A 24,308-nucleotide genomic window follows, 5' to 3' on the forward strand; every position below is an offset into this window, starting at 1 on the left:
GACGCGGTGCTGTGCTCACTCCCTGGCTCTCGTGTGGTTCCGGGGCCCTGTTCGCGGCTGGGGCGGTAGGCCGTCGCGGAGCTGACGTCACCACTGTGCGCTGCCACGTCTGCTCAGCTCCGCGATAATGGAGGCTGAGGATGAGTGCTGACGGGGCTGGGCTCTTCCTCTAGCTTTAGTTCTGGCTCTGACTCTGGCACTGCCTCGGTGTCTGGGTCTGGCAGCGCGAAGCCTGGACACCTTTTCTCGACTCTCCGGGAGGGGACGGCCCGCGGGCAAGCAACTGGTTTGGAGCGCCTCAACCTGGGCAGGGAGTTCTCTTGCCTGGGGTCCAGCCTGTAAAGCCGCCTCCTCCCAGGGATCCCTCCCCACTGGCCTGGCCTCCTCCATGCGTGAGTATTACCGAGCTGCCGCGCTGTCCGATTGTCCCTGGCCTGCTTCGGCCCTCCAGGTTGCGCGGCGGGGGCCGCTTTGTCATCCCCTCTTAGGAGCCAGTCTGTTGAAATTTGTGGTCCTCTCGCCGCGCACCTTCCCCCACCCCATCCTCTCGCCCTCTTCCGTCCCAATTTTTTTGCTCCACACTTTTCTTTCCCTTTGCTGGTTAATTGAGCAAGGACCAGCTGCCGCTACAGCCAATGGTTTGAATGCTTTGTCTCACCTGGCATTTGTTAATCTGCAGCCGAAAGCTGTTAGGAATAGGGAACAGAGGATATCTGCTGTAACGTTTTGAAAACCAGGGTTTTTCCACAGTGTCATTCTTCAGTTTTTAAGTTGTATTGTTTAGGAAACAGATTTTTGGTATCCATATTGGCGGAGCCGTGATTTTGCCATAGATTGATAAAAACAGTTTCTTTTCAGTGATGGTCTTTATATATTACTTGTCTTTTAATCCTGCAGTTTCAGTAATTTCTGAATGATTTTACATCAGTTTTTCTGGAGTGGCCATCCACTTGAGCTCTTTCTAGTATTTTCACTCTAACATATGGAGATACCACTGGAACAGTTTTACTTTTAAAGCGTTAAAAGACCTTCTGATGTACTTTCACGCATCGTTGTCAGTCCTGACAACCACCTCTGTAGGACAAGGAACGCTTTTTTTTCTGATGAGGAAACAAACTCAGAGGTTAAATGCCTCCAAGTCAGATAATAAGTGACCCAACTGATCTCAGAATCTAGATTCCCTTGATAACAAAACCTAACATTTTGGACAGTGCTGATTCTTCTGCATTTCAAGTGGCTTACTGTGAAATACTACTTTTGAACTGGAAATGTATATATTCAGTGTTGTAAATTTCTACCTGATTGTAATATCTTTCAAACAGAGCTTAGATTAGAACTTAGGCTTCTGACCCATTGGAGACTGAGTAGTCCTTTCATTAGAATAAACTAGGTAATAGACATTGAGAGCATTTGTTTGACAATCTGGTTTTACAAGGTCTGCTCACTCAGTTTTTCTGGTTGTTTTGTTACACTGCCTACTTTAAAAATAGTAAACTGATATTTAAATGTCTCTTTTTGTTCAGTGTTGAAACAGGCTGACAACCGTTGACCTGGGTTGCAGCTACAGGTGGCACTGGAAGCAGACTGGTTCCTGGACATGCCCGGTGGAAGGAGGGGCCCTAGTCGGCAGCAGCTAAGCCGTTCAGCTTTACCTTCTTTGCAGACTTTGGTTGGTGGGGGCTGTGGCAATGGAACAGGCCTGAGAAACAGGTAAAGAAGAAATAAGACTTTGCGTAATTTGTAATATCCTATGATCAGTAAGACTAATACGGAAGTCACCATGTTATTCAGATATCTGCTTATCAAGATTGTTTTCTGACACTGAAGTAGAAATCCTGACCTTAAAAATTGAAAACGAAGTATTTCAGAATACTTTGGAGATAGAAAGTTGTGATGCCCACAAAGTGAAAACAGGATGATTCATACTTATGGCTGATAATCCAAATTCTAGTCATCACCTTTTTTCTCAGCTATTAAAAGAAGGGAGAAATGGATTACAGTTCAAGATGAATGTGATGGTTTAACTACTTACTAGCGTTCTTTTTTGGGCAGGGCAAATTAAAATTGACAGTTAACATGAGATTCTAAAATTGTTATATTCTGTCAAGGGTCTTAAAAATTATTTTGTTCAAAGTGAAATGAATAAACTATCAGCTGTAGCCCAAACATCTTAAGATTTGTGTCATGTTGTATGAGAATAAAGAATTTGATTTTCTTAATGGAAACTTATCTCTATTCCTAATTTTCAAAAGTTTGAATTATTTCTAAAATTATCCAGGATAACTCATTTCATCAGGAGGTTTGATCATGTAGCAGTAGAAAGAGATGGCTTTTACTGGATTGTTTGGTCAAGATAATTTTTTTTTTTTCTGCTTCCTCCCTGAATAGAGTTTTCTCTAGCCTGGATTCTAATTTTCACAGCTAGCAGTCAGTACTACTCTTGTCTTTTCAGGCCATCCTGATGTTATTTGTGCACTTTCTCTTTCTGGCCTGCCCTTCTTTCTTTCTGACCTTCCACCCCAAGCTCTACTCAGTCTTCAGAATCAGTTCTGATCTTGTCATTTCAGTGGGGCTCTCCCTGAAATTCCAGTTTGAAGGGACTGTCCAGGCTCTGATTCTCATTATACTAATTTTCAATCCAAATTTTATATTTACATATGTATACAGAGTACTTATAATTTATCCTAGAGTAATATTTTTACTCTCCTGTTCTTTGGATTTCCTCATTTTAAAAATGGTAATACTTTCTGCTTCATAAATAAATACTTCCTGCTTGGAAATAAATGAAGTAGTAAATTGCAGTAACTTTTAAAAACTTAACTATGAATTTTCCAAAATTTCTACAAATAATATGTGTTGTTTTATCTTTTTAACTAAAGAAAAATGAAAAAATGAGACTGTGAAAATGCTCTTGAGGAAAGGTACTAACCAACATAGATACTGAGATGAAGGATGTTTCCTATTTGAAGTTCATACTTTAATTTTACTAATATATACTGACCATCAGTTTAGTGATTCAGTACTTTCAAATTGCAGTAGGAAATCATAGCTGTGCCTAGCTAAGATTCTAGCTAGCTAAACTATTCTAACTACCTCTGTATTAACTCCAGTAGTTCTTTGTTCATTTACTTTGACTTTGAGGATTTCCCTAGATTCTTAGATTAGATTCGATTCTCATACTGTCCCATGGAACCCTCCTCAGTGTTTTGGGCTGCTGTAGGAGCACATAGAAGGGAGAAAAAGTCATTCAGGCCTAGTAGTCTAGGCTTCAAGTTTCCCAGTCCTCTCTTAATGAGACTAACTTTTTCTCCTGTGTATTTTAAATATTAGGATACCATGTAAAATACCTTTTGGGGGAGGGAATATGAACTGTTCTGCTATTTAAAAAGAGCTGAAAACCACATTCTCAGATGGTTCTGCATGTACTTGCAGTCTGCAGGTAGAATACTGGGAAGAACTAAGAACATTTAGAAAATACCTCTGCTCTTAAATGAGTTTAGCTCTGAGTATGTGATCTGTCTTCCTTGTAGCTCTTCTATCCTGGCTTTCCAGGTTCCAGTTATGGTTGCCTTGATCTACCATTCTCCATCAACTTTCCTCCTTTAACATATATTTCTTTAGCGATTAATTGGGTTGGTGGGGAGAAGGACTTATTTTTCAACAGATTAGAATACAGTGAAAAATAATAGTTGCTCATGTTTTGAAAAGTCACTAAAGCTATTATGAGGGATTATTTTGTGACATTTTTACCTAGAGGGGTTATTTTGGAAGAAGACAGACAGTTCTATATTTGTTTCTTGATGGGAAAGAAGCAGCCTAGAATAGGTGGTTTTACAAGACCTGGGGAAAGGGTATAAAAAGTGTGGATGAAACCAGTGTTAGATAGCCTAGAATATAGTTTTAGGAAGGATGTGTATAAAGAAAAACAATGTCCAGATGCAGAGAACTCATTTCTGGAGTGTCTGTAGAGTATTGAAGAGAGAAATAAACAATTGTTTAAGTGTGATATAATTTTGGATGTTATACTTGATTCTGCAAGACAGAAATCAGAAGAAGAAGAGAGCATTTGCCCCTGTTTGTTAGGTCTTTGTGACCTGTTTGAAGTTAAACTTGAAAATGTCAAAGAGGTAGTTTGGTGACACAATCAGAATTGAAATCCATCCTGTCCTGCTTTCTACCTGTGGAGAGCAGGGATTTGTTCTTGGGACTATGTGCTTAGATGATTGCCTTCTAAAGAAGGAGGATATACTGTGAACTGCTGGGTTTTTAGAGAGCTTTTAGTTGAGGGAGAATCTTATTTGAGAAGGACTAAGAGTGATTTTTTTCTTTGTTTTGTTCTTGTATGCTTAGTTAATAATATCACCTGAGCATGTCCAAATGATCACTGCTTTCTCTATCCCTTTTAGTTCTTTTTTATTCCTTTAAATTTTTCTTGCTTTATCCGTTTGCTTACCTAAAATTCGCTGCTTGCTAGCTCCGTAAAAGCCAGTCTTAGGTCTGCTATGTTAACTCTTTCCTGCATACAAGGACAAAGCAGGGTTCACCATAATTCATATTGTTTGCACAAATAGTTTAGGCATAGTGAGCCACTCTTATTATTTAGGGAAGCTTTTTTTTTTTTTTTTTTTTTTTTTTTTTTTTATTTTTATTTTTTTGGTATGCGGGCCTCTCACTGCTGTGGCCTCTCCCGTTGCGGAGCACAGGCTCCGGACGCGCAGGCCCAGCGGCCATGGCTCACGGGCCCAGTCGCTCCGCGGCATGTGGAATCCTCCCGGACCAGGGCACGAACCTGTGTCCCCTGCATCGGCAGGCGGACTCTCAACCACTGCGCCACCAGGGAAGCCCTAGGGAAGCTTTTGTATCAGTGGAGGGGACTGTTTACCAGTCAAGTTCCTAGATGCCAGCCTTGTATGCAGTCCTTTCTAAGGATTGTTATGCTGAACACCTGCTTTCCTTTTGGGAGTCTGGAATTTTGGTAGTGCTAGGTAAAGAGTATTTACGTGGCTAGTCTCCAGTAAAAATCCTTGCCTGCTCAGTCTCTAATGAACCTCCCTGGTAGACAGCACTTCACACATGTTGTCATAACTAGTTGCTGAAGGAGTTAAGTGCATCCTATATGACTCCACTGAGAAAGGACTCTTGGAAGTTTGCACCTGATTTCCTCCAGACTTTGCCTGGTACCTTTTCCATCTGCTAGTTTTGATTTGTATTCTTTTGCTGTTATACATCGTAGCCATGAATATGACTATATGCACAGTCCTGTGCATCCTCCTAGCGAATCATCAGGCTTAGGCATGGTCTTGGGGACCTGCAGCACACTTTGAAAGAGAATATTCAGTGATAGCATTGAGAAGAGTTCTTTGAAGAGAATCTTTTCTAACCCTTGTATTATAGATGAAGAAACCTGAGGCTCAGGGATATAAAGTTACTTTCTCAAAAACCACAACTGGTTAGTGGGAAATCTGGGACTGGAACTCTCCCACATTGTATCTCAAACATTTGTGTCACTTTGCTCTTCTTGAGTCTATATTCTTTCAGAGGTACAATACTTTTAAAAAAACATTATTTTATTTTTGCTTGTGTTGGGTCTTTGTTGCTGCATGCGGGCTTTCTCTAGTTGCGGCGAATGGGGGCTACTCTTCGTTGCGGTGCGGTGGCTGCTCTTGTTGCGGAGCATGGGGGCTCTAGGTGCGTGGGCTTCAGTAGTTGTGGCACATGGGCTTAGTTGCTCCGCGGCATGTGGGATCTTCCTGGACCAGGGATTGAACCCATGTCTCCTGCATTGGCAAGCGGATTCTTAACCACTGCGCCACCAGGGAAGCCCTAGGAACAATACTTTTAATTTTTCTTAAATGATACCTCCATAATTAATTTTCTGAGATGTATTGACCAAGTCTATTTATTTTAGCTCTTTTTTTTCTTTTTTTGGTTTTAAGATCTTTGATCATATCTCCTCTCAAACTTTTAACATGTAGGGATACTTTGCTCTTTCCTACTGATTCTCTGGATCACTATATTTGATGTTTGTCTCTTTGTCTTTTGGCTTGAAGTATAATAGCCAAGGCTGTATAGCCTATCACAAATAACAGAATTTTTTTTTTAACTGATAAAGCAAAAGACTTTATTTGGAAGGAGCACCCGGACAGAGAGAGCAGCAGGGTAAGGGAACCCAGGAGAACTGCTCTGCCACTTGGCTCGCAGTCTCAGGTTTTATGGTAATGAGGTTAGCTTTCTGGGTTGTCTCTGGCCAGTCACCTTGCTTGTGCCATATTTGGTCTGACTCGGTACTTCCTGGTGATGCATGCACCTCTCAGCCAAGATGGATTCTAGCATGAGGGTTTCTGGGAGGTTGGTGGGACATATTATGGACTGGCATCTCCTCCCTCCTTTTGGCCCCTCCCAAATTCTCCCAGTTAGTTTTCAGCAGCAGCACCATGTTCCTTATTGGGATCTCCTGTTACGAGATAACTCATGCAAGCAGTTATTGTGTCTGGCCAAGGTGAGTTGTTTTGGTCAGTAGTTCCCTAACATCTTGATTTCTGATTACATGTGGCTTACTGTCTACCAGGGGAGAGAATATTTCAATACTATATGAATGATAAGTGTGATAAGGGAACTAGGGACAGAATTTAATGGGCGTACAGAAGAGCAGTGTTTTTCCAAATATGGGGGAGGAGGATTGAGGGCATCCTTTTTTTTTTTAATTTTTATTGGAGGACTGTTGATTTACAGTGTTGTGTTAGTTTCTGCTGCACAGCAAAGTGGGTCAGTTATACATACACATATATCCACTCTTTTCCCATATAGGTCATTATAGAGTACTGGGTAGAGTTCTCTGTGTTGTAGAGTAGGTCCTTATTAGTTATCCATTTTATATATAGTATAGTGTATATGTCAATCCCAATCTCCCAATTTATCCCTCCACCTCCTTTCCCCCAGTAACCATAAGTTTGTTTTCTACATTTGTGACTCTATTTCTGTTTTGTAAATAAGTTCATTTGTACCTTTTTTTAGATTCCACATATAAGCTATATAATACGATATTTGTCTTTCTGAGTCTGACTTACTTCACTTAGTATGACAGTCTCTAGGTCCATCCACGTTGCTGCAAATGGCATTATTTCATTCTTTTTTATGGCTGAGTAATATTCCATTGTATATATGTACCACATCTTTTCTATCCATTCATCTGTCAGTGGATGTTTAGGTTGCTTCCATGTCTTGGCTATTGTAAACAGTGCTGCAGTGAACATTGGGACGCAGGTATCCTTTCGGATTATGGTTTTCTCTGGATATATGCCCAGGAGTGGGATTGCTGGATCATATGGTAGTTCCACAAATATAGATCTTTAGTACTTTGTTTTGAATATTTTTCTTGAAGCCCAGAGTGTTATTAACTTTATTAACAGCAGAATTAGTCTGCCTTACTTAGGAAAATTCTATAAAAACCTTTAAATCATAACAGATATTTTAACATGTACTTTTGACTGAAGAGGAATAAGAAATTTTATTTGTTCTAGAGAATGTTTAGTTTATTCTAGAGTAGAGGCTCCTCATCAGAATTTTTTGTTTCCATATTTTATGATTAAATGGAGTGAGGGAATAGAATGGCTGCTGGCATTAATCCTCTTCAAGTCCACCAACCCGAACAACTCCAGAGGGCACCTTTCATGTTGTATTCTGTGTGAAAAATACCTCCTGGAGTTATGCAGTGCTGTGGCCCATCTCCCAGAACAGATCAGAGGATAGTGGTGTATTAATGATTGGTTTATGATTGAGCAAGTAAGGTTTTGAGACCTATTGGTAGATCACAACCTACTCCTTGGTAAGCTTGTTCTATTGGAGTGTACTCTTGAGAATGAGGGGAAGAGATTTTAATAATTTTTTCTGACCCTCCCCCCATCCCTGTTCTTCCCTTCTCTTCTGAGTTTCTGCCACGGTATTCTTAACTGTTCAGAATGAGCAGAGTTCATATTCCCATGAGTCACTTAAAGTACTGGAAATGTCACATACTAATGGTGGAATTCTATATTTGAACATTTTAGAGTAGAATGGTAACACTAATATTGTTCCTTCTCTAGAATCTTCTTTGGAAATAACTAAACCAAGCCTCTTTTCCTTGTTCTATTAGCAATAGTTGACCCTTAGATCTCTATTCACAGGCATATAAACAATGGGAAATTTTATTCCTTACCCTCATCTTATCATTTTATTTATTTATTTATTTGGCTGCTCCGGGTCTTAGTTGCGGCACACAGTATCTTCGTTGCTGCGTGCGGGATCTTTAGTTGCAGCATGCAGGATCGTTTAGGTGCGTCCTGCGGGTTCTAGTTCCCTGACTAGGTATTGAACCCGGTCCCCCTGCATTGGCAGTGTGGTATCTTTACCACTGGACCACCAGGGAAGTCCCTCATCTTATCATTTTAGATAGCCCAGCTATTTGTGACTTACAAAAGAGCTTAGAAGAAAGAACAAGAAGAAGATAGGGATTAATATCTCTACATTTTAATTTGTGTTTTAAGAGATCTCCCTCTTTTTCATGACTGTATTGGTCTGCTGTCTCCTCAACCTAAAGGTATGTATTTTTAGTGAACTAGGAAAAGTACTGTCTCTGTCCTTAAGATTATGATCTGATAGACAAAAAGATGTATACAAAAAAATTATACAACAGTATGAAAAAAACCTGTATAACAGTATGAAAAGTGCAATAAAGGCAGAGTTTAGGTATAATGGTGGCACAGAGGAGAGATGAATCAGTTTTGATTGAGTGAGTCAGAGTAAGATTTTAGAGGATATATTTATTCATTTTAAAAGTCTTGAAGGATTTTGTCTGTAAAAGTGTATGTGAAGCTTTAAGGAAGGTGATTTTGGAGGGCATTGCTGGTAAAAAGAATGGTGTATACAAAGGAATAGCATATGTATATTCACAGATAGCAAACAGCATGGGTAGTATATAGGGTGCAGGTGGAGGAGTGATAAGAGATGAGAGTAGTCTGTTAAGCAGAGGGCCTCATAGGACAGACTGAACATTTTTGAATATTATGCTGTTAGTGGAGAGCTACTAAAGGGTTTTAGGCAAGAGAGTACACTATCAGTTTCACTTTAGAAAGATCTTTGAAGGCAGGTTGGAGGATTTGGTCAAAGTAGAGTTGAAGTTAGAGGGATTACCTCAGTAGTTCAGGTGAAAAATGGTAACTCCTTGAACTTAGGCAGTGGGTTTAGAGAGGAGAGTGCAGTTTGGAAAAAGATTTATAAAGTGGAGTATATATGATTTAGAGAAGAAAATTCCTAATATGACTCCCAGGTTTCTGATTTGGGCAGCAAACTGGGTGGGCTGTGGACTAGGGTCAGGATTGTAGGAGGAGAACCACAGAGATGTCCAGTAGACAACTTGATATCATGGATCTAAAATGCAGCAATGAGCTTTTCGGAGAGAAATTTTAGTTTTCAGCATGTAAGAGATAATGGAAGCCATGACCGTGTATTACATTACAGAGAGAGAGTGTACAGAGGGAAAAGAAATGAGCAAAAGGTCCCAGAATAGAGTCTTGAGGAAGGCCAGCAGTTAAAGTGTAGGTGAAAAAGGAAGCAGAACCCCTTTGTGCTCTTTGACACTGAAAGGTATCACCATTTGAATTAACCATAATTTTCTCTTTTCAGGAATGGTAGTGCTATTGGCCTTCCGGTCCCACCTATCACAGCCTTAATCACCCCAGGTCCTGTTCGTCATTGCCAAATTCCTGATTTGCCTGTGGATGGGAGCCTGCTCTTTGAATTTCTCTTTTTCATCTACTTGCTGGTTGCTCTGTTCATTCAGTACATCAACATCTATAAAACAGTGTGGTGGTATCCTTATAATCATCCTGCCTCTTGTACTTCATTGGTAAGTCTTAACAGGCCTTTAAGTTCTTCATGTTACTTAGTCAAGAAACTAGTAGGAAAACTTATGTGTAGAAATTATTTTTCTTAATTTTTCTTGGAATAAAATGTTTTTATATTAAAGCACAGATTACCTTCAGAATATAATGTCATAAGATTGTTAAATATCTGGCTTTGGTCCATAATCAGAAGTAGTAAAAATATAAATGAAAATGCAGAAAACGTTTAAGTAATTTATTATAACCATATCACAGAAGGGTTTTGATATTTAGCTTTCTCTACACCATGTTAAATTTGTTGAAAGTTTAAGGTGCAAGTATGATTATATTCCAGGAACTTTACCCTTTTGATGGCTATATGAGGATAATGATAGCTTCTGTAACAAATAAACCGCAAATTGTATAATGCCTCAAACATGTAACAGTCTGAGGCAGTTGTCCTGGTTGGCAAGAGTAGCACACTTCCATTGGCAGGAGACCCAGGCCAATGGAGACTCTGCCATGTTCTAGCATGTGGCCTCCAAGGTGGCTGTGGTCTGTCCCTGTTCTCCAGAAAGGGGAAAGAACGTAGGGAAGCCTAAAGGAGAATTTCTTATAGGCCAGGCTCACGTCATTTTCACATGTACCCACTCCTAACTGTAAGGGAGGTTGGACAGTATAGTACCTTAGCTGGGTTCATTGTTACCCTGAATAAAATTGGGTTCTGTTACCAAAATAAAATGAGATAAGAACTAGCCATCTCTACTGAAGTACATCAGCAGTTATAACTCTTTCCAGTTATTTAGTGTGCTGTGGTAATCTTGATGCACAGAGGGTTCTCCGTTGATGGGTATATAAAATAACAGTTCAGGATAGTCAGGTGACCTAGTAGGTAAGTGGTCGGCAATGGCAGATTTGGATGGATAATGGAGATATGCTCTAGGAGAAAGAAGATTATTGTCCTGGGTAGATTGTATGTGTTTGACACTTATAAATGATTAGAAAACCTCCCTGGCCTGGTGAACATAGAAAGGAAATGTGGACCAAAATATTCAAGATAGTATGAGAAGGGAATAAACATTTTTATTTTAAATCCTTCTTTGGCCAGGGTATTGTAAAATGAGGTTGGATTAGATGATCTTTAAGGCTTCTTCCAGCTGTATAGTTTTATAAGTAAATACCTCAGTATCTTAACAGTGACATTGGCAGATACTTGCTAAAATATTTACTATGTTATTTGCAAGTATTATCTCATTTATTCTTTCTAAAAACAGGTAGGTACTACTCTAAGACTCCCATTTTATAAGTGAGAAATATAAGACCTAGAAGTTATGAAACTGGCTTAAAATCACATGTGACAAAGTGAACACTCAAATTCAGACCTATCTGCTATGTTTTACTTCCTGTATTTATTCTGTGTTTACTCCATGAGTACCATTGGTTAGTTCTGTTATACTGTTTTCACTTTGACATCCCATGGAAACTTCTCACTTACTGAATTTTAAGGTAATCAAAGAGCTCTTTTCCCAGTCAGCCATTTCTGACAGGAGTTCTTGTGAAAGTCCCTTATAAATGTTGCCTTGAAATGGAGGGAGCCAGTGCTGCTATGGCTGCTGACTCCAGAATTATGCTTCCTTTGCCTGACTCATACCACCAAAAATGGGTGCCTTTTACCCTGCCCCTCTCCCCACTTTACTCACTTTATGTGATTGGCAGACATTAAATCAAATCTAGTAACTTTAGTTACAGGAAAGTTCAGAAATGTAGTTTTTAGCTTTCCAGTCTCTATAGTAGAAGAAGGCACACTTAAAGGTTATCATGTAGACTGGCTAACTTATCTGCCACACATAATCCTTGATCACACAAAGCTTAAAATTTAATTGTGGAGCTAAGAGTAACATATGTGGAATAGCAAATAAGATTTTAGCCCATGAATCTGAGGGCCTGCATCAGTGAGCTGTTAAAGATGAATGGGCTGCTACAGACCTAATTGCTTCCCACCACTGAAGGTATTCAAGCATGGCAGGCGGCAGCTTGACTGGGATGGTCGCCAAGGGACTTATGTCTTAACTAGTGGTTTGTCTCTTTTAAGTTTTCTTCTGTTAGGCATGCCTGACTCAGAAATTTGTCAGATTTATATATATGGTTTTTCTTTTTCATTTTCAAGATCTTAATAATTATCAAAAAGAAAATGTGTGCACCTGAATATGTAAAGTTTCATTCTAGCTATCAAATAATTAGCTGAGTGAGTCTTAACCCTAAGAAACATAAAAGCTAAAAGTGGTGTAGTAAGTTATTCAGAATATTCAGGAGTGGAACGCTTTGATTAATCAAATATTCTGGTTTATAAAGAGTTAATCATAAGTAGATTACTAGTTTTCAGTGATTTAGAATATAATAAAATTTGCTTAACAATGAGGTACATCAGGCACTTAAGTTTTTCGATATAAAAAATGTCTTAGATGGATTGGTGATACATAAGACCCCCCAGACATTAGCTAGGGGGCGTAGTGTATTTGCTTCCATTATTTTGGAGGAGCAGGATGAGCAGGGAGGAGTCTCAGAACTAAGAGGGGATAAATAATTGTTAGAATCCAAACACTTAAAGAGAGACAGGGAAAAGGAAATGGTCTGAGAAATGGTAAGCCACTCTCTTGATATTCTGACTGCTTTACCTTTAAAATGTATCCCAAATCTGGCCACTCCCATCACTACTGACCCTGTTCAATGGATCATGTTTTCTCATCTGAATTGAAAGCAATAGCTTCTTAACTGATCTTTCCCCAATACAATGTATTTTCCACACAGCAATCAGCGTGATAATTTTAAAATACAAATAGAATCATGGCACCCTTTGCCTAAAACACTCTTATGACTTCCCCGTAGGAAAAAATATATAAATTCAATCTTTTATTGCTCATTACCTCATTCCAGCCTTCTTGCTGATTTTCAGACATACCAGGCATATATTTCCCTGCCTTAGAGCCTGTGTGATTACTTTTTCCTCTGCCTGGAGCTCTCTGCCCCCAGATCTTGTCATGGCTTGTGCTTTTTTGTCATTCAGCTGTCAGCCCAAGTGCCACTTTTTCAGAGATATCCTCCCTAAGCACCAATTTAAATTGGTTCTGCACTTCCTTCCCAGTCATTATTGTTTTATTTCTTACCAGCAGCATAACTATTTGAAATGCTTTTGCTTGTTAGTTTGTTTATTGTCATTGCCCTCCCCCCTTAAGCAACTTTATTAAAGATGTGGGTTTAACTGCTGTAACACGGTGTCTAAAACAGAACAGATGCTTATTTCCCTATTGTATAAAAAGTAGGTAGGTGATACAAGGCAGGTGTGGCAACTCTTCATATCTGTTGCTCTGCCACCCACAATGTGCTTCTTACAGACACCATGGTCCAAAGGCTCCAACTCCTGTCATCACGTGCAGCTGGCAAGAAGGAGGAAAGGAGAAAGAGACAGCTCTTTCCTTTAAGGGCATGGCTTGGAAGTCACATGACTTTCACTCATATCCCTTAGCCACAAGTAGTTATTGCAAGGCAGGCTGAGAAATGAACCTTTGGTCAGCTAGGAGTCAGTGTCCAGTTAAATTTTGTGATGGCAGAAGAAACAACTAGTAATCTCTGCCATCCCCTTTCTCTCTCACACTGCAGTAAAAAGTAAGATCCAGGAGAGCAGGAATCTTGTCTATCATTCTTCAGCATTGTATCCTCAGTATCTAGAAGACTACGTGGCACGCTGTGGGTGTCTATTTCATATTTATTGAATAAGTTGAGAAATTCTGGAAGGAGGACTGTGGAAACTTACAGACCTTTTGACCATCAAAATGAAAATAATCCCAACTGTTTTTGTTGCTAAAAACTTTTCATTTTGTTTATTGTCACAGTTATGTATACAGACTTAGAACTAGAAGGACACATACATAGCATCTAGGTAATGCTATCATTTTATAGGAAGAAGAGATCAAATATAAGACATGTTTTTAAATCAAGTTAAGGAGAAAGACTGAATGTATTAATGTATCAGTGAGTAGGGAGTTTAGATTAGTAGATGCCCAATTAGATTAATATAAGCTTTCATAAAGAGAGACCAACAACAGTAACTCTTGAAGCCTGGGAATTTAAATTTGACACTCATTATAAATATGGCATTTTAGATAATTATTCTTGCCATAATTCTGCAGGTTATCACTTGTTAACCCAAAACTGTAATCTTTTCCTTCTAATACAGAAAACTTGCAAAAAAAGGGAAGGTTACATTCCAGATAGTTTAAAATAGTGTTTGAAAAGTTAAAGCAATTTGTCATGAAAGAAGTAGAAGGTAGGTAGTCTCTTCAAGGTCCTTCAAATTCCTGTGGTCTGTAAGTGAAAGATGATATAGGACAATCTTTTGAGGGGGCAAACCTCTTCATGTAGTAGTTCCAACTGGATACACATATTTCTTTCTGATACAGTTATTTGTTTCTCTTATAGAATTTTCATCTCATTGATTACCACCTGGCAGCATTCATCACAGTGATGCTTGCGAGGAGGCTTGTATGGGCCCTCATCTCAGAGGTAATAGCTCATTCACTGTATTCTATCACTTGTAGCTAGAGCTAGTTAGAGGTTGAAAATGTGAAATGTCCAAGTATAATTTGAATGCAATTATAAATTAATTTCTTCACTCTTACATGAATTGTGCTAGTTCTTTTTAAAAGGTTTTCTTCCAGTATATTTAAAATTCAAGTGTGATATACTAATTCAACTGTTAGAAATCTCATTTGTCCAATAGGAGCTTAGTTCTAGCTTCTGGGTTCTCCAGTACAATCTTTCTAATTTTGATAGTTGCAGTAAAAATAGGATGGATTTTAGGTAACTATTGTTAAGAAGAGTTGTATGTATATAAATAAAGAGTTGCATCTAAAACATTGTTTCAAGTAACATTCATTTGAAATTATTTATATACCATTTGTGGAGTTGCTAGCAAGAGACATTTGTTTGAGTTTACTAAAACTTAGAATTTAAAATGACAGCATCCACACTTGCATAGGACTAATCTTGACCCTCCCTAGGTTAGGATCTCCTGTTATTTACTCTCCAATAGCAACATACTCTTTTCCTCGTCACACTCATCCCAGTGTCACCAGGGCAGCAGAGCTTGAATGTATTCATCATTTTTGCCTTATTCCAAACCCCAAACTCTTAACCACTGTGCTACCTATATGTGACAGATACTACACAAGGTCCTGGGGATACAGTGGCAACCAAGACAAATAAGACCGCTTTTTGAGGTCCTTATGATGTCTTTATGAGGCTGCCCAACCAAGAAAGACAAATGTTAAACTTAAATTTATTACTAATCCTAAACATTTGAGGATGGAGGCAATGGAGTTATTCCAGTGGATTAAATGCCTTCCCTTGACTTTGGCACATGAGGTACATTGGCATGAGGTATGTATCAGGGGAGTGATATACAACTATTTGTCCTGCTGGGCTGAGAACAGCTTAAGCCTACTCTACAGTTTAAGGCCCAGGCCGTAGTATTAATTCAACTGCTTCTTTGCATTTTTAAGTAACTACACAAATAGTATATATTGTGTATATATTATATATGCTATGTAGTATGTTGGGTGAACTAAGAAATGGATATATATATGAATATGGATATATATATACACATATATTCATATATATATATATATATGAATATATATATGAAAAACTCCTCCTTTCCCATGTGCTGCTGACTGCAGAAAATTGTTTTTCTGAGTTCTGACACTGCTGTTTTAGAGGTTATAAGAATCCGTCATTTTCCCCTGCATTTCACTCATTCCTACCTAGTTCAGTTTGAAAGAAAATGACATTGCAGAGCTTCATGTTTAGACAAGTGTGTTTTCTTACTATATTTAATCAGTTTTAAAGATCTGGAATTAAAGAAGAATATTTGAACAGCTGTGATGTAAAGAACTAGAAGTGTAATGATAATGCATTATTTTCATATTTGCAAAAGTCAAAAAAGAAACATTTATTTATGTAGGGATTTGTCAAAGAAGATCTGATTATTTTTTGAACTTTCAGTAATTTATTAAACATTAATTCAGCAAACAGATTGGGGGGAGGATTCAAGGAAAAATAGCAACACTGTTGCTGCTGTTGAGGCCATTGCAGTCTAGTCCGGAGTCAGATAAATTAGTGGCTCACTATCTTTATGTATATAAAAATCACTTGTTGGTTTGTTAAAATACAGTTTCCTTGACTTGTGATTTTTGTTCCCTGTATCTGGTGATGAAAGGCAGTAGGAATTTGCATGTTCAGTAAGCAGCCCCAGTAATTCTGATGAGTGTGGTTCATGGAACATACTTTGAGAAGCCCCAGTGTAAATAAATTAGACGATATCATAAGAACTTAAAGGAGGTCTTTGTGAGGGACTATGGGAATTCAAGGAGGAAACAGCTAACTGTCCCTGGAGAGATCGAATCTTCAAGAATGAGGAAGATAAGGTGGGATGGGCAGTTTTTCTTCTTTTCTTCGTTCGTTCGTTCCTTCCTTTTTTTTCCCCCACAGTTTACCTTCGACTAAATCTACTGAGTCCTTGCTTGAGTCACATTGCTTTTGAATAAAGTCACTTATAAGCTTTTTTTTTGGTGCTTCCAAACTTACAGGCCACTAAGGCGGGTGCAGCATCAATGATTCACTACATGGTTCTCATATCAGCTCGCTTGGTGCTACTTACTTTGTGTGGATGGGTACTTTGTTGGACCCTGGTCAATCTCTTCCGAAGCCATTCAGTCCTCAATCTCCTTTTCCTTGGCTACCCGTGAGTACTCCAGTTTTACTATTTTATTAGTAAGTCTTAAGAAATTTTTTGGGTCATGCAAATGATGGTATAAAAGGGAGGGAAATGAAATTCTTCAATATAAAGCAGTAGTTCAGAAAATTGGAAAAATCAGTGGTTAGAGTGACCATATAATTTATTTTCTAAACTGGGTGGGATACAGCTGGGACAATAGACATAAACTAAGATTATCCCCAAGAGGTATGGGTCTCTTACCAATGAAGAATATTTTCATTAGCTCTGTCCACCAAATAAAATTCATATACAATAAAATTCACAAATCTTGTGTACATATGTTGAGTTTTGATAAATGCATATATCTATGTAACTCAAAACCTCATCCCAGTATGGAACATCACCATTACTCCAGAAGTTCTTTCATGTCCCTTTCCAGTCAAACCCAACCCTCCTGTCTCCCAGAGGCAACAGTGTTTTGATTTTTTTTTTTTCCACCATAGATTAGTTTGCCAATTCTAGAATTTCATATAAATGGAATTGTACAGTATGTACACTTTCAAGCTGTCTTTGACTCAGCATGTTGTTTTTGAGATTTGTCTGTGTGGTTGCATGTATCAGTAATATTTCATTGTATGAATATACCACCGTTTGTTTATTCTCCTATTGTTGGACACCTGGGTTGTTTCCAGTTTTTTTTTGTTTTTTTTGTTTTTTTTGTGGTACGCGGGCCTCTCACTGTTGTGGCCTCTCCCGTTGCAGAGCACAGGCTCTGCGGCCATGGCTCACGGGCCCAGCCGCTCCACGGCATGTGGGATCTTCCCGGACCGGGGCACGAACCTGTGTCCCCTGCATTGGCAGGCGGATTCTCAACCACTGCGCCACCAAGGAAGCCCCTGTTTCCAGTTTTTGACTACTATTAAAAAGAAACTGTTGGGCTTCCCTGGTGGCGCAGTGGTTGAGAGTCCGCCTCCTGATGCAGCGGACGTGGGTTCGTGCCCCGGTCTGGGAAGATCCCACATGCCGCGGAGCGGCTGGGCCCGTGAGCCATGGCCGCTGAGCCTGCGCGTCCGGAGCCTGCGCTCCGCAATGGGAGAGGCCACAGCAGTGAGAGGCCCGCGTACCGCAAATTAAAAAAAAAAAAAAGAAACTGTTATGTACATTCTTATACAAGTCTTTTTTTGCAAAGATACCTTTTCATTCTCTTGGGAGAAATATGTAGGAGTGGCACTGCTAGGCCACAAGGTAGGAGTATGTTTAGTTTTATAAGAATCTACCAGACTTTTTCCCAAAGAAGTGATACCATTTTATTCTTTCAGCAATTCTATAAGAGTCTGGTTGCTACACATTTTTGCCAGCATTTGATGTTTTCCATTTTTAAAATTTTAGCTGTTCTGATGGTTGTATAGTGGTATATTATTGTACATATTAGCTTATTAAACTATTTTCATGGCTTTAACTTGTTTACATTTGGCTAAAACCTTATTTGTTAGATGTTAACAGATAGCAATCATTTATTAAGCTCTTATTAAGTGTTAAGTGTCGGGCTAGGTGGTGCTTATAAACATCACCTCATGAAATCATCACAATGACCCAGGAGGTAGTATATTTAGTCTGCTATAACAGATCCAAAATGCTTGCGGCTTTAAAAAGTTAGAAGCTCATTCCTCTCTCCTGTACAGTGTGTATTTAAGTTAAGTTATCTAGGGTAGTTGTGATAGCTCCATGGTGTCAGAACTCAAGCTTCTGCTATCTTTTTGCTCCACCCTCCCTAGCAGGATAGATTGTAAGGGAGGCTGGAAAATTAAGTCTTTAGCAGGGCAGCTGTATCTCAACTAAAAATTCTGTTGCTATGATCCCCATACTGGGCATTAGTCACGTCACTGTGGTGAGGATAGGTAGACCTTTGTGCTCTCCTATCCCCTAGAGTGAAGCGTTAATAGGCTGAGCACTTAGGTGTTGTCATTCTCTTGCATCAGTTGGCTAAGACAGGACCTAACCACCTTTGACCATGGAGATCCAGGCTGGGTTCTGCTGGTGGCTTACAGAGGTTTACACCTTCTTTGGTGGTATTGTCTCATGTCATGCTCGGGATGGAGTTTTCTAGCTCCAGGTCACCCTTTTTGGAAAATATCTGCCTCAGTTTGTTCTGCTCTATGCCATAATAGACTATTATTTAAGCCCGCTTTCATCTTGGTGCTTGTTCACTGTTGGACTGATGTTGAGAGCCATATTGGACTGTCCGGATGAAGAGGAACAGGTTTTGTGAGTGTTGCAAACTTTGTATACCTCATTGGGGATAGTATGGCAGAGAATAGAACTGGCGTGAACAACTGTTCACTCCAGTTGTGGTCTAATTTGCATTGTTGTCCAAGGCCTCCCAGGGTAGACTGCAGGGCTCTGTGGGACTAATGTTGAATCCTGGATGTCAGAATTTTTGATGGGTTCAGAGGTCACCCTGAGATGAGGACAGTTGTGAGAACCACCAGTGATTTTGGAGCTGCATGAGAGTGGAAGTCGTGTAGTCCAGGCATGTGATTTTTAGGACCCAGGCAGAGTTCCTGGATAAGTCAAGTGGAAACACCTTTCATTGTTCACCAGTCTTCATTGCTACTGCAACAGAATCCCTTCCATGTACAAGGAGAGGTGATGGAGTTAACCTGTGGTTGGCAGAGTTCTACTAAAAAGGATATTCAGAAAAGAGATTCAGATTTTTATGTGAAGCCTATTTCTGTTAAAACTTAATTGAGCTGTATAGTTGGTATGCATTAAAATGAACATACCTAAAATGTACAGCTTGGTAGGTTTTAATACTTGTAAAGCCACGGATCCATCATCATAATAACAAACATACAACACCAATATCTACCTTCTGACATGTCTCCCAGGACTCCCAGGCAACTACAGTTGATTTACATTTTTTCGCACTCAATTAGTGTTTTCTAGACTGTTAATATCATTGACATCTTAATGTTTACTTTTGTATTTGTCTTTTTATTTCATGATTCATAATTATTTTGAGAATCATCTAAGTTGCAGGTGTGAGTAGTTCATTTTCTTCCTGAAAGATAACAGAAGGGGTTTTGTGGTTTGTTTCCAGTTTGGCCACCACAGATAAACTAACTATGAACATGTGCATAAAAGTCTTCATATGAATATATGGTTTCATATTCTAAAATGAATAACTGTACCCTTATGCATTCCCATCAACAGTATAGAAGCATTCCAGTTCCCCTGTAGTCCTCACCAGTATTTGATTGGTATGGTCAGTAGTTAAAATATTGCCTGTTTTAAAGTGTTTAGAGGTATCTCACTATAGTCTGATTGCATTTCCCTAATGATTCATAATGTTGAACATTTTTATTGTGTTCATTTGCCAGGTGTATGTCTTCTTTGATAAAATGCCTGTTCTTTTATTTATAACTGAGAAGACAAAAGAAATGTGTTGGAACTTCACTTTTCTTCAGTGACTTTGCTGGGTGGAATAAATGTTTCTGCTATTCACACACACACACACAAATTCTGTTGCTATGGAAGAAACAGGAGAACAGTAGCTATTGGCAGACAATTAGCAGTCTTTGCCATAGGTAAAGACAGATTAAGTGGTTAAAAATTTTTCACATGGTTAGACAATTAATGAGAAAGACTCAGGTCTTTTTGATTCAGAGCCCTTGTCTTAACCGTTACTCTAAATTCAGTAGTTCTCAAAATGTGGTTCCCAGACAGCAGCATCAGCATCACCTGGAAATTTGTTAGAAATAGAAATTCTCAGAATCTACCCCAAACTGAAGCAGAAACTCGAGAAAGTATGGCTCAGGATTTGTCTTTTAACAAGCCTGCTAGATGATTCTGATGCTAGCTCAAGTTTGAGAATCAGTGCTCTATACTGTTTATGGTGCTGCAGTGTAAACATGAATTTATATGGGTATTGACAGTATAAAATAAAGGCATACTCAGAGATTGTGTGGCCAAGGATGGCAGGAAGAGTCTTTCTATTGGTTGTACTCTGTTAGGTTCTAATTAAATTCCTTAAACATTACTTAAGGCACTCATCAACTCAATTCATACAGAGTTAATTTTCTTTGTTATAAACGTTATTTTTAATGTTTCAGATTTCTTATAAGGTGTATATTTTACATCAATTGTTTCTGTATTTCTAGATTAATATTTCAGCTTATTGAGTTGGAAACAAATGATTTAGTTATTCTGTTTATCAACAATAGCTGGTTGAGGGCTTCCCTGGTGGCGCAGTGGTTGAGAGTCCGCCTGCCGATGCAGGAGACACGGGTTCGTGCCCTGGTCCGGGAAGATCCCACATGCCGCGGAGCGGCTAAGCCCGTGAGCCATGGCCGCTGAGCCTGTGCGTCCGGAGCCTGTGCCCCGCAACGGGAGAGGCCACAACAGTGAGAGGTCCGCATACCGCAAAAAACAAACAAACAAACAAAAAAAAAAACAATAGCTGGTTGAATAATTTAGAAGGTTAACCCTATCTAACTTGAAAGGCTTATTATGGATATATCGAAGAATATTTTGGCCAGACTGAAGAGGATTACCATCATCAAATGGCTAGCAAACATTTTCACTTTTTTAGTTATGTAAATAAGCTTTCTTATTCTTGGAGGCTCTCCATACCCCTATAAAACAATGAAATAAGCAAGTAATTTAAACAGATTTTATATCTAAATATTTACTAACCCTCTTTAAAATTCATGAATCATTTTCTTTACCTTACAAAGCTCTCCATGGTCTAAGCCTTTGATGTTACCCTGTATCAGTTATCTATTGACATACGATGCTGTAACGTACATCCACAGAGCCATGGTAGCATACCACACTATGTATTCACTGTGTATGTGTTGGGATCAGGTGGAAGTCAGGAGACTCTCCTGATTTTAGCTGGGTTCAGTCACATATGTGGGATTGACCGGCTGTCAGTTTAGGCAACTAGGACAGCTAAGCTCTGCTTGAGTCTCTCATGCTCTGGCAGGCTAGCCTGGACATGGTCACATGAAATTGACAGAGTGGCAAGCTCATTTCAGGCTTATGATCCTAGCATGATACTTCTGCGTTTACCCCCTCCCATCCTGCTACTCCAGGACACATTCACAGTGGATCCCAGAGCTGCTGCTAACCATCCTCTTAACTTAGCAAGAAGCTCATCCTTTCTCCCTCTATAGAGAACCATGAACAAGTGACGTTTGTTAATTTTTTAAAAATAAAATTTATAACTAAATAAGATATCTTTTTATTTGCTATTTTTAATATCTAAATTTATGTCAGTAAATGACCATTTTATTTATTGGGTTGGCCAAAACGTTCATTCTGGTTTTTCGCAAGATGGCACGGAAAAATGCGAATGAACTTTCTGGCCAACCCAATACAATACATACCTATACATACCTACGTTACAATGTGGAAGTTACTTAATGAAGACTTGGGAAAGCGTTTAAAATGTTTTTTAAGGAACCAAAGTTGGAGCAACTATAAGAAGTTATGAAAAGTTTCACAAATTTTCAGTCCTTCAGCCAAGTAATTTTACCTATAAAAATTTATTTATTGTACTTTTATTTATTTATTTTTTTTGCGGTACGCGGGCCTCTCACTGTTGTGGCCTCTCCCGTTACGGAGCACAGGCTCCAGACACGCAGGCTCAGCCGCCATGGCTCACGGGCCCAGCCGCTCTGTGGCACGTGGGATCTTTCCAGACCAGGGCACGAACCCGTGTCCCCTGCATCGGCAGGCGGACTCTCAACCACTGCGCCACCAGGGAAGCGCTATTTTACTTTTAGAATTGTCTTCATTAATGCGTCAAGTGTTTATTTAGTGCCTAGTATGTTTCAGCCACTATTCTAAGTGTCAAGGATATAGCAGTGAACTAATAAGCAGACTAAAATCTCTGGTTCTTGGAGCTTACATTGTAGTGAGGGGAGGATAGACCAAAGGCAAAAAACCCAAAATAAAAAACATGTAAAATATATGGAGTGGTAAGATCAGTGGAGAAAAATAACCAGGCAAGAGGAACTAGGAGTGCCTGTGGAAGTATGGTGGGTGATGTGGTGGGGGGGGTGTGCAGGGAATCTCCCTCACTAAGAAGAGGAAACTTGAAGGGCAAGCCATTCAAAAATACCAGATGTATACAAAAATCTGTGTGGGAAGTTACTTATCCCAATGGTATTTATGGTAGTGGAAAGTAAGAAACAGCCTGAGTTTCTAACAAAAGAAAAATAGGTAAGTTATGGTATAGCTACATGAGAATACTATAGTACTTTTTAGAATTGTTGCAGAAAAATATTTAACGACATGTGAAAAAGCTCAATATATATATGCTACATAATCACACATCCAAAGTTAAAACAGCAATATACAAAACAGTTTATACTGTATGAGGCTAAACATATAAAAGAAAAAGTATAAAGTCTGTGCACCCAACTGTAAAAATTGTAAAAATGATTATTTCCGGGTAGTTTCTATTGTGATTTTTTGTAGTTTCCTGTTCTACAGTGAATATATATTGCCTTTGTGGGAAGAAGTTAAAGAGCTTCCCAGATAATGAATTTACAATCAGCAAAGTCCCCATTATATTACGTTCACTCTGATGAATCATGACTATTTTACTAACACAGTTGTATGATCTGATCTTAGGTGGCTTCTGTGGTCTCATTTTCATACTTCCTTTTTTCTACAGGTTTGGTGTTTATGTTCCTCTCTGCTGTTTCCACCAAGATAGTAGAGCTCATCTTCTTCTTGCAGACTATAACTACATGGTTCAGCACCAGGCGGTAGAGGAAAGCGCCTCGACTGTGGGTGGCTTGGCCAAGTCCAAAGACTTCCTCTCCTTATTGCTGGAGTCTCTAAAAGAACAGTTTAATAATGCCACACCCATCCCCAGCCACAGCTGCCCCCTGTCTCCAGACCTCATTCGCAATGAAGTAGAATGTCTGAAAGCAGATTTCAACCACAGAATCAAGGAAGTTCTCTTCAACTCTCTCTTCAGTGCCTACTATGTTGCATTTCTCCCCCTGTGTTTTGTGAAGGTAAGTGGTTACTTGCTTTTATGTGCTTCCTGGATTTGTGTGTGAATGACATAAACTAGGTATTTCTTATTTAATCCCCCTTTTCTCTGTCTCCCCTTTGGCAGCCTGGATGATGGAGTTCGGCTGCATCTGGAGTGCACTAATACCTGGTTGGTAGATAGATATTTCCATATCTGTGATGCACCCGTGGTGGTCCCCTCTTTTTTTCTTTTCTTTTCTTTTCTTTCTTCTTTTTTAAGATTTCTCCCCCCCCACAAGTTTCTGGGGAGAATAAACTTGTACTTAGAATCCGTATGTGGTAGCTTAAGAGGACTGAGGTTTCAGTAAAATTCAGCCTACCATGGTTGATCTTAACATGGTTATCAGGAGTTTCCTTGACTTTAATCTAACCTTTAAACTTTACTTTAGTAGAAAAGAAAAATGGTCTGGATGTCACTTGGGCCCAAAATCTTTTGGGTCATTTTAGTGCCCTTCCTTCACCCATTGAGAAGCATATCTGCAGCTGGAGTGGTCATTCACAGAGAACATTCACTTCTAGAAAGGAAGCACTTAAAGTATAATCACCTCTCCCTCCCAACCCTAACTCATACAGCCAGAAAGTCAGGTTGAAGGATTTTGGAGGACTCTGCTCTTGAACTTTCT

The 24,308-nt window shown here is 39.3% G+C and overlaps 1 protein-coding gene across 5 annotated transcripts in view; it reads left to right on the forward strand.

The window, feature by feature from the left end:
* The first annotated feature begins 76 nt into the window (after positions 1 to 76).
* TMEM39A (transmembrane protein 39A) overlaps positions 77 to 24,308 on the forward strand; it is a 29,993-nt gene continuing 5,761 nt past the window's right edge. For all 5 annotated transcript variants that reach the window (XR_010840776.1, XM_059064745.2, XM_059064744.2 and 2 more), the window contains exons 1-6: positions 77 to 392; positions 1,524 to 1,710; positions 9,661 to 9,883; positions 14,334 to 14,417; positions 16,505 to 16,659; positions 23,318 to 23,666. Coding sequence is in view for 4 of the 5 variants with exons in the window: in XM_059064745.2 (XP_058920728.1) it covers positions 1,598 to 1,710; positions 9,661 to 9,883; positions 14,334 to 14,417; positions 16,505 to 16,659; positions 23,318 to 23,666 (924 nt within the window). In the remaining variant the exon portion in view is untranslated. The remainder of the gene's footprint in view (positions 393 to 1,523; positions 1,711 to 9,660; positions 9,884 to 14,333; positions 14,418 to 16,504; positions 16,660 to 23,317; positions 23,667 to 24,308) is intronic.

The sequence above is a fragment of the Kogia breviceps genome, chromosome 5, assembly GCF_026419965.1.
Source record: "Kogia breviceps isolate mKogBre1 chromosome 5, mKogBre1 haplotype 1, whole genome shotgun sequence".
Taxonomy (NCBI): Eukaryota; Metazoa; Chordata; class Mammalia; order Artiodactyla; family Physeteridae; genus Kogia; species Kogia breviceps.